This window comes from Trifolium pratense, linkage group LG2 (genome assembly GCF_020283565.1).
Source record: "Trifolium pratense cultivar HEN17-A07 linkage group LG2, ARS_RC_1.1, whole genome shotgun sequence".
Lineage (NCBI taxonomy): Eukaryota > Viridiplantae > Streptophyta > Magnoliopsida > Fabales > Fabaceae > Trifolium > Trifolium pratense.
In genome coordinates this window covers 40,489,141-40,500,192 of record NC_060060.1, presented here as the reverse complement: position 1 = coordinate 40,500,192, position 11,052 = coordinate 40,489,141, and the positions used below count along the sequence as shown (strand labels likewise).

General features: G+C 34.1%; 1 protein-coding gene across 1 annotated transcript; it reads left to right on the top strand.

Moving 5' to 3' along the window:
* Window positions 1–476: 476 nt before the first annotated feature.
* LOC123910252 (formin-like protein 5) lies at window positions 477–7,021 on the top strand. Its single transcript, XM_045961340.1, has 6 exons — window positions 477–1,385; window positions 2,753–3,497; window positions 3,577–4,351; window positions 4,436–4,635; window positions 4,842–5,077; window positions 6,051–7,021. The coding sequence occupies exons 1-6, from the start codon at window positions 1,221–1,223 to the stop codon at window positions 6,903–6,905; spliced, it is 2,976 nt and encodes a 991-aa protein (XP_045817296.1). The 5' UTR covers window positions 477–1,220; the 3' UTR covers window positions 6,906–7,021.
* The last annotated feature ends 4,031 nt before the right edge of the window (window positions 7,022–11,052 follow it).

Sequence of the window (11,052 nt, the reverse complement as noted above, 5' to 3'; positions counted from 1 at the left end):
TATATCTATTCTATATTATATCTATAACAATATATAAAGGGGATAAGGGAGTTTGGGCTGGATTTTTTTTTTGTCCATTTTGTCTTTAACTTCCTTTATGGTTTTTTAATTATTCCATAATTGCCCTTAACTTCCTCTCTTTTTTTTTTATGGTTTTTTCATCTATATCTATTCTATACTATAATATATAAAAAGAATACACGAGTTTTTGGGTAGAATTTTCATAATACCAATATTACCCTTGCTTTTTTTTAGTAGCAACAAAAATCTTTTATTAACAAACTCACCATAACATAAGGCGTATTTTTTTTTTTGGTACATAACGCGTCTGCCTGGCCCGCTAGTCTAAAATAAAAAGAAAATAATAACAAAGGAGAATATATGTTTTATTTTCATTATTTAATTTTATATTTGAATGAATTTTAACTTAGCACGAAAAGGAAGACCGAGTGCGACTAGAGAGAGAGTTGGTGGCAGCTTGGCAATGTCCGAATCTAGAACTATAACCCTTTGCTTCCTCCTTAGACGGCCCTTTACGCGTAATGTTCTCTTCTCTCTCTAGTCAGTCTACCCCCAAGAAACTTTCTCTTTTTTTCCTTAAACACCCACCCTTCTACTCTCATTCACTAAAACTCTTTTTCTTTCTTATACACAACACAACACGCTCTGCATACAAACACAACATTCCTGTCTTCAACATTTCGCGGTCAACAAAACAAATAATAATACTTTTTTTTTTGGCTGCTTACTTCGGATCCTTGTAGACGCAAACACCCATTTTTTGAATCTTTCTTTGTAGCTCAACTTTGTATTTTGCATTTCTAGGGTTGTTTGTTTCTTGAGGGTACTTTTTTTTTATTTTGATGTTTCAACCCCCTCTTGTTACTTCTTGTTCTTTAGTTGATATTTCTGGTGGGTTTTGTCTTTTACTTGATCTGATTCAGTAAAAGTTGGAATATTTGTTCAAGAGGGAAAATTTTCTGGGGTTTGATTTTATGCTTTGTTAATTGTGTTTGGTTCTGAAATTTTTATCTTTATTGGAAAATCCTTTGTGATTTTTGCATAATTCTTTTGTTATGCTAAGGAATTGAAGTGGGTTGGTGGTAGATATTGAAAGTTGGCTTTTTTTATTGTATTTCTTAGTGATGAAGGGATTGTAGAGTTGTCATTGTTTAGGGTGTAGTTCTTTGATGAAATGAGAAAAATACCAAACACTTGGAATGGGAATTCAGAAATATATGGTTGTCTTAAAGTTTAGTTTTTGTGTTCTTTTAGTTCTGCATCTAGTAGCAGCAGTTAGCGTTATAGAAAAGAAGGAAATACAAGAAGATGGTTTTATTAGAGACCTATTTGATTCAGCATCTGAATTGTTAGATGAGCATACGGTAATGCTTCCTTCACTTGTTACTTGGATATTGGTTGCTTTGTATGCATATCTACTTTGGTGCTTGCTTTGAAGTTAAAATGATAAAAAAACCAGAATTGTATAAAATTCGAACTCAGAAAATTCGAGGTTTCAAATGGATTCTCGATGAAAATAATAGTGTGGTGTTTCTTATTATTTGGTTGAGCCTCTGCTGAAGTTGTCCTGTTACTCGCCCTATATTGCCTACAGTCCAACTATGGATATCTGCATGTCAAGGACATTGCTTTAATAGAGGCCATGCCATTTACATTAAATCTAATTATTTCCCGTTTTTCCTACCCATCAACCCGTGTTATTAAATAGCAGCGCAATATTGTAGTACAAAATGTTGTCAAATACAGTATTTAGTACAAAATGTTAAATAGTGCCTATAGATATAATGGCACTATTGCGTAGCGGAGCCTCTATTTTCCGCAATCCGCGATTGACAACACTGCCATCTACAGAGTTATACTAGTTTGCACTTTTTGTCAGAATTTAGGTAGCATGATAGAAGAGGATGGTCTTACTTATATGCTTATCTTCTGTGTAGCTATTATTCATGTGGAGAAAAGGTTAAGAAGGGAGTGTGTACTAGACTTGTTGTTTTTCCACTATTTTCCATCATGACATTGGGTTCTGATACTAAACCGTGTCTTCCTCGTTTTGTATGTTCCTAGCTATTAGTTGCAGAACCTATTTTCCCAAGTTTCTTAAAGATCACCATAGATCTCATATTTGCCAAGTTTTACTTTTCTTATGCTATTGGATTGCTTGAGTATATATGCTTTCCATTAGACAATTTTCCAGTATTTAATTTTTTACATGTTATATATTTATATGGGCAACACATGAACTTGATAAAGATATACGATACTATTATCTATGAGTGCATCAAGTGCTTTTGCTTCAACCTGATTGCACTATGAAAATCTCTTACCTTTCAAATAATTAGCATGAACAATTACTTCTGTTTGGAAAGATAAATTTATAACTTTTCTTATGTAATTATTGCTAAAGTCACTTGACACTAAATTTCTCGGCATTGATTGTTCTATGATCATCTGTCATACTTGGGCGAACCAAATGGTTGCTATTTTATTGCTTGAGCATATGCATTCCATTAGACAATCTTCCTGTAATTAATTTTTTTAAATGTGCTATATTTGCACGGGAAACACATTAACTTGATGAAGAAATATGATACTACAATGTATAATCTACGAATGCTGCTAATGCTTCTCATTCAACCAGAGTGCACTCTGAACTTCTCTTACCTTATGCATGATAAGCATGACCAATTAATGAATTCACAAACTCTAAAAGTTTCAAGTTTCATGACTGCAGGCAAAGGTATTAAGGACCGCCTGCTGTGAAGATTTTATTCATTTAAAGAAAGTGGTATATCGTGATTTATGCCTCCCACTGGAATTGTTTGCTAGCACCAACAAACTCAGTTCAACAATTCAACCATTTGCACAAGCAGACATCCAAAAATTGCTTAATGGTTGCCATCCTCAAATCAAGGAAAACTTTCTTCATTGTTTGAGAAAAAATAATCTTCTATTATCTGTCTCAGGAGAAGACAATGATTCCAAGAAATGGCATGTCACGAATACGGGATATCTTTTTTCCACATCCAGTATTCCTAGAAGAAATCTGGTCCGTGTTTTGCTCCAGCACATATCAGAACCACCTAGTTCAGACCCCGCAGTTGGATCACCTACACTGAGTCTCACTCCATCACCTGAGCCCATTCTCGCTCCATCGTCTGAACCCAGTCTATCTCCATCACCTGCTCCAGTGCCTCTACTTCCTAAGCCGCCATCTCCTTCTTTCTCACCAACCCCATTTTTCCCGAAGCTTACACCACCAGCAGCTGCTGATATTTCTGCTCCTCCATCTTCTGACACGAACGGGAAGGATGATAAGCATAGTACAAAAAGAACAGTTGTTCTTTCTGTAGTTATAACTATATCGGTGATATTTATAGCTGCAGCACTGTTCTTTTTATGCCTTCGTAAGACTCGCCGGCTTAGACAAAATGATGAGAGGCCACTTCTGAGCTTGAGCATGAATGACTATTCTTTTGGTACATATCATATACTACAGTTCATTCATACTTTGTTAATGTGTTTTACTAGTTGTGACAATATTGACTTATCCTACAGGTCCTTCCAATCATGCTTTTGGAAATTCGACAAAAGGGGAGAAACATGGGTTTCAGTCATCAAGTGATAATTTAGGAGACAACAAGAAGACCTCGGTGCAAGAACATCAATCAATAGGAGCTCATACTGCTGCTGGATTACCATTTGAATTGACACCTCCTCTTGGAAGAGTGGGAACTATCCATTCTGGAATGCCACCTTTAAGACCTCCTCCAGGAAGAATGAATCCTCTCCCCCCTGAGCCACCTTCATTTAGGCCTTCTAGTAATAATGCCGTATCTACTGCTGCTGCAACTCCTCCTCCTCGACAATCTGGTGTTGGCAGTGCTCGACCTCCTACTACTCCTTCCCCACATTCAACACTAGCCGGTGCCAAACCTGCTGCTCTTCGTCCTCCGCTACCCCCTGCTCTGTCTGGTGCCAAACCTAGTCCTCCACCACCCCTTGCTCCGCCTGGTGCCAAACCTAGTCCTCCACCACCCCCTGCACCACCTGGTGCCAAACCTGGTCCTCCCCCCCCTCCACCACCAGCACCACATGGTGCTAAACCTGGTCCTCGTCCACCTCCTCCTCCTCCTAAGAGTGGTGTAGCTCCTCCTCGTCCTCCAGTTGGCCCAAAGGTTGGTGGACTAAAAGCTACAGCGATTGCTGAAGCAGGTGCAGAAGGTGGAGCTGATACTTCCAAAGCCAAACTAAAGCCATTTTTCTGGGATAAGGTTCAAGCTAATTCTGATCAATCAATGGTTTGGAATCAGATCAAATCAGGATCGTTCCAGTAAGGAATAAATCCAAAAATTATTTTGAGCACAGATTATAGTATATCAATAGCTGCTAATATTCCTAAATGACAATTTGACAGGTTTAACGAAGAGATGATAGAGACACTTTTTGGTTATAATGCTGTAAATAATGGTCAGCGACAAAAGGAGTCTTCCTCCTCCCAAGATCCTTCACCTCAGTATATCCAGATCGTTGACAAAAAGAAATCACAAAATTTATTAATTCTGTTGCGAGCATTGAATGTGACAATGGAAGAAGTTTGTGATGCACTCTATGAAGGTGATATCTTGTTCCTTTGATTTTCCTAAGAAAATGCTGATAACTGTAATAGGGATATTAGGTTATTTTGAACAAAATAAATTATCCCTTGCTTGATTTAGTGACGAAACTTGATGAAAGTATACATATAAATTAAGAAGCTAAATTATTCAGGCGACTCTTTTCCACCTGTATGAAATCTTTCTAACCAGTCGTTGGCTAATCAGGAAATGAGCTACCGTCGGAGTTCCTTCAAACCTTGTTGAAGATGGCGCCAACATCAGACGAAGAACTTAAGCTTAGACTTTTTAGTGGTAATCTGTCTCAACTTGGGCCTGCTGACCGTTTCCTGAAATCCATGGTTGACATTCCCTTTGCCTTTAAGCGAATGGAAGTACTGCTTTTTATGTGTACATTTAAAGAGGAGCTCACTACTACTATGGAGTCTTTTGCAGTTTTAGAGGTATGATCTAAATTGCATCACCCCTTCAGTTGCATTGCTCATGCTCTTTCTATCACATATTTGGTATGAAATTAATAAGCGTATAGTTGAGTAAATCTAAATCAGATCATAGAATGGCTTTACCGTGTAGTCGTCCAATATACATACACAAAAACAGTGTTAGTGATCATTTCACGTCTCTGTTAAACTTCCTTAACTCGCCTAATCCAACTTAATATTTTGTTTTGTATGCAAAATTTTAGAGAATTTAGACTATTAATTAATTTGTGTGCATTAAGTATTGACTATTGAGTAGTTTATAGTTTCATATATTTCAAATACATGCTATATGGCTGTACCTACACTGTAAGAAATATATAGTTTAATATGAAACATTGAGTTTGACTCGTTTCAATTTAGTAATTCATTGGTTTTAAAACTTCACTATTTGAAATGCTGGTGAACCTGGTAAATCAATTTTTATGCTGAGTACCATCACATACACACAACACTTTTTTGTAACTGTAACGTGCATCCTCACTTTAATTCCTTTGTTTTTGGAATTTAAAAAAAATTTAAGGTACGGGTATGTTAATATAGAATATCAGAATAATTATGTTTTGAGTGAATTTGTCCACCGCCTCAACTGTTTTTATCAAAAGCAAGATAAATAATTAATATGCAATAAAAATTAAAATATTTGGGCCTTTGGCCCTCTTTTGTACCCAAAAAATAAAATATGTATATTTTATGCCACCTGCACATTTTTGCCGTATCCACCACCCCGAACCAACCAAATAAAAATGGATTTGGATTTGTAAGTACCCAACGAGTACCATACGCATGCCCGGTATTGGTGCGTACCCGGTACGTGTACTTCACCATTTTTGGAGTACCCATGCTTCATATCTCCCCCTACATCTGATTCTTTTTTATGACATTTTAACCCGGGAAAAAATCTGATCTTTCTGGCAACTTTCATGTGATATGTCAGGTTGCTTGTAAGGAACTAAGAAACAGCCGGCTGTTTCACAAGCTTCTCGAAGCCGTTCTCAAAACTGGAAACCGTATGAACGACGGAACATACCGTGGTGGTGCACAAGCATTTAAACTTGATACGCTTTTGAAATTATCCGATGTAAAAGGAACAGATGGCAAGACTACACTCTTACACTTTGTAGTTCAAGAGATTATCCGCTCGGAGGGCATAAAAGCTGCCCGAGCGGAAAAAGAGAGCCAGGGTTTGTCCAATATTAAAACGGACGAGGCTGTTGAAGATAACACACGTGAAATAGAAGACCACTACCGCGAACTTGGTCTTGAGATGGTATCGCACTTGAGCAGTGAGCTCGAGAATGTTAAGAGAGGTTCTGTTCTAGATGCGGACAGCTTAACAGCTACGGCTACCAAACTTGGCCACGGTCTCGTGAAAGCCAAAGACCTACTGAACAAAAACCTGAAGAATGTGGAAGATGATAGAGGGTTTCGTGAGACATTGGAAAGTTTTCTCCAAAATGCTGAGGCTGATGTTAAGAAACTGCTGGAAGATGAGAAGAAAATCATGGCTCTGGTGAAGAGCACGGGCGATTACTTTCACGGGAATGCAACGAAGGACGATGGCTTGCGATTATTTGTAATAGTAAGAGACTTCTTACTAATGGTGGATAAGGTATGCAAGGAGGTGAGAGATGCACAGAAGAAGTCATCAAAACCTGTAAAACAAGAAACTTCAAGAGGATCGTCTTCATCTGATACACGTCCACCACCTTCTGATTTTCGTCAGCGGCTTTTTCCGGCTATCACTGAAAGGAGGATAGATGACATTAGTTCAGATGATGAGAGTCCATAGATTCAAGTTGGAAATGGTATTGTAATTTTTGTCTTTACTAACATATCCTTGTACAGCCTGTAGTTAAAGACTTGGTATTCTTTTCTATTATTGGAAGGATTTATATTATTTGAATTTGAATTCAAAGTTTTTTTCTTTCTTTCTTTTTAACTTATATTTACAGGGAGCATGGTTACACATTTACTCGTGTTTCTTGATAAATTGTGGAATTGGCTGTCATATTAACACTTCAAACTAGAATGAGATATGTACAACCAAGGCTGAAGTGGAAATCTAACCTGAGACCACCTTTAAAGATTTACATCAAGTTATACAGTTACTGACTATCATCATTGTTGTATCCTATTATGATGATTTTTTCAGTCTTTTTTTTGGTACAAATTTTTTCAGAGTCTGATTATTCATTAGTTTCATAGTTTCAAGTCACTTTTAAAGGGATAGTTTTGTAGGGTCTTTTTATTTTATTTTTTTAACAATTATTTATTCTATTTGATTATGTTCATGTATGTATTTCTTAAAAGGGGACACAATGCAGCATATTACTTTTTGTTTATATAAATTTCGAATTATTTTTTCAGATATCTAGATAAATCTTTCATCATGCCTCAAAATAATAATGATAATAATAATAAGGGTAAATAGTATCATACCCCCCTGCAAAATAGGCGAGTTTTGCGTTACCCTCTGCAAAATATTTTTTTGAGATTACCTCCCTACAATGTCAAGATTCCTTGCGTTACCCCCCTGGCTCAACAAGTGGGCATATGACATGGACGAATCTTGACGTGGCATGACACGTGGAAATTAATTTATTTTTTATTTATTTTTAATTGCCAACTCAGTAATTATTTATTTTTTAATTAAAAAAAATGAAAATAACTTTTTTTTTTTAAACAAACTTTTTTTTTTACGGTAACTTTTTTTTTTAAAGAAACTTTTTTTTTTAAAGAAACTTTTTTTTTAAAGAAATTTTTTTATTTAAAGAAACTTTTTTTTTTCGTTCCGTTCATATGCAGCGATTGTTCTTCGTTTTCAATTTCAATTTGGGGGTTAGGGCAAAGCGATTGTTCTTGCGTTACTATGTGATTGCAGTTTTTTTTTTGGGTTACTCTATTATTATTAGTTATTATTATTATTATTATTATTAGTTTTTTGGTTACTATTATTATTGTTAGTTTTTTTTTCATCTTCATTTTTTTTTGGTTACTCTATTATTAGTTATTATATATATATAAGAATTTTTTATATATATATATATATATAATAACAACTTTTAGTAAAAAAAAAAAAAAAACTTTCTTTTAAGTAAGTTCATAAAAATATAACAACTTTTAAGTTTTTTTTACAATTTTTTAATTAAAAACCCACATTAATTAATGAGTTGGCAATTAAAAATAAATAAAAAATAAATTAATTTCCATGTGTCATGCCACGTCAAGATTCTTCCATGCCATATGCCCACTTGTTGAGCCAGGGGGGTAACGCAAAGAATCTTGACATTGCAGGGGGTAATCTCAAAAAAATATTTTGCAGGGGGTAACGCAAAACTCGCCTATTTTGCAGGGGGTATAACACTATTTACCCTAATAATAACAATATTGTTCGTCTTGAATTAATTTATGTGTGCGTTTGTCAATATTAAAGGTAGAAAGATGTTAAAAAAATATCCGTATTTGAGAATAAAATGTGCCACGGACATGGAATGCGGATTGTTTAATGGATATCCGTGGATGAAATAAATAGATATTTTAAGTATCTGTTAGTTAATGGATATGGATGCAGATTGAATGATATCCATATTCGTTGATATCCGTACCCGTTAGTAAACTAAGAAATTATAAAAAAATTATTAGTTATTATTAAATATAAAAGAGTCTTTTAAATTTATTAGAACTTTGTTTTTATTATAAATGAAATGTATGAATTTTTTTTCTTTCGGGAAATGTAAAAATTTCTTTATGCGTCAATAAGAAAATCTTTACAAAAATCACTATTTTTTTTAAAAAAAAAAAAAAATCATTATTCATGGATATCTGTAAATATCCGTGGATAACTCAAAATTTGTGGATTACCCGTTTAGCGGATACCCGCATGGATATGGTGCGGATATGAATATTATAGTTATCCAACAGAGAGGGTACATATATCAAACTATCTACCCAATGGATATTCATTTATATCCCTATTTGTAAGTCTAATTAAGTTGGTAGTAAGAGTGTTGGTATTGGTGACCCGTTCAACCTAAGGTGTGCATAGTTTAAAAATCACACCACGCAAAGCTTAATTTATGTTTTGGTTTAGCTCCAAAACTCATTTCAATGAAAAATTGTAAAACCAAATTGGATTTGGTTTATAACCGATTTGAAACCAGTTTATAACCAGTTTGTAATAAAAATTGGGTTACTCACTTAAACCAATTTTAAATCGGTTTTATACTCAAATTGTATATTTTTTTTCAATACTCAAATTGATTAAAAAAATAGAGAGAAGCGAATAATTTTTTTCTTTGTCTATATATTTGATTTCTATGAAGTCCTTACCAAATATTCAAAGTATTCGCGCTAAAGAGAGAAACGAATATCAAAGGTCAATGTATGAATTTGTCCACCATCCTTTAATGTTATTGTAATCCTTTAATGTTATTGTAATCGATTTGGATTTAATCATCAAATGAATATTCTTTCTCTGACTACATGACTGTATGCATTTTTGACTGCATACAATATCTAGATCCCCCTCATGAAATAAGCATTTGTACTTTTGATTCGCCAAACAAATAGAAAATATAAAATAAACTAATAAAGTAGATAACTTTTTCCAAAAATAAACAAATAGAGATTTTAGAGCATAAGAGACATTTACATTTAACTAACCCATCTTTCTTAACAGTACTCTTGATCTTTATTGAATGGCATAAATTTTTATAGGACACTGAATTTTCAGCATGAATCCTCTAAAATTTCCACCACTCCTCCATAAAAGATGACCTTAAATTGAAAACATGGTAACAAAATGAGAATAAAATAACAGATGCAGTGTCAAATTTAGCCTTGTCAAGTTAATGTTTTTTTTTTTTTTTTCACCATCAGTACTTTAATCTAATTTGTATCAGTTTTAATTTGACATCAAGTTGTTCTAGTTCCCTCTTAATCGTAGTTCTGGAAAATCGAATCGTGATTCTCCTTACTAAGTTCAACGTCAATTATCATTGAACCAACTTACTATTGGTTCTCGAGTTAAGGTTTTGATCATGTGCTATTTCACATTTATTTATTTATTACTATTTTTTTTTGAATTGATCGAAAATGGTCCATCCAGAGGCAAAATTGTAAAGGTATCATGTGCTTGCATTTAAGCACTGAATTGAAAAATATGGATTTGAAGCAACACGTGTCCGAACCATCATCATCAGGGACACTCTGTGTGTGTAACACTTTCCCATGTTTCACTCTTTGCCTTGCCCCTTTCTCCTCCATGACCGTAATTTGAATTATTTAGACTCTCAATTATGGCCTTTTAAACTCTAAAATTTATACTTTATCTTAAACATTTTTTAAATTTTTATCCAAGAACACTTAGATGAGATTACACATGTCTCTTCTAACTTAATCAAAATTCTGGGTTCGATTTTTGAATTAAGTATGCAGCATCGTTAAAACTCTTAGGTAAAATTTGCCGTCCATTTACATGACTCGAGAAATTAATCTCTACAATAACACACAACTGATTTTCATTATTTTTTTTAAAAAAAAAACCTTTCTAATTTTCTTGGCAGAAGCCACTTTGAAATGTTTTATGTAATAAATTAATTAAGGGCAGCATAACGACAACAAGAAAAGAATATAAGAGAAAATGAGGGAGAACATATATAGCCAAATTTTTCTGAGGATCCTAAGAGGAAACATAGCCAAAGTTGTTTATTGATTATGTAGTCCAATTTCCCACATTCAAATCTCTATATATCTTGCATCTGTTTCACCACCTTTTCGATTTTCACAACTTGGTAATGGTCAAAAGTCAAAACTAATAATGAGCTCTCATATAAGAGCACATTTTTTTTATTAGAGTAATTCATCCGTGACATTATATAAATAAAAAATTTATTTTTAAGTTTATTATTTTATTAATGTATTTGGTCTATAATATA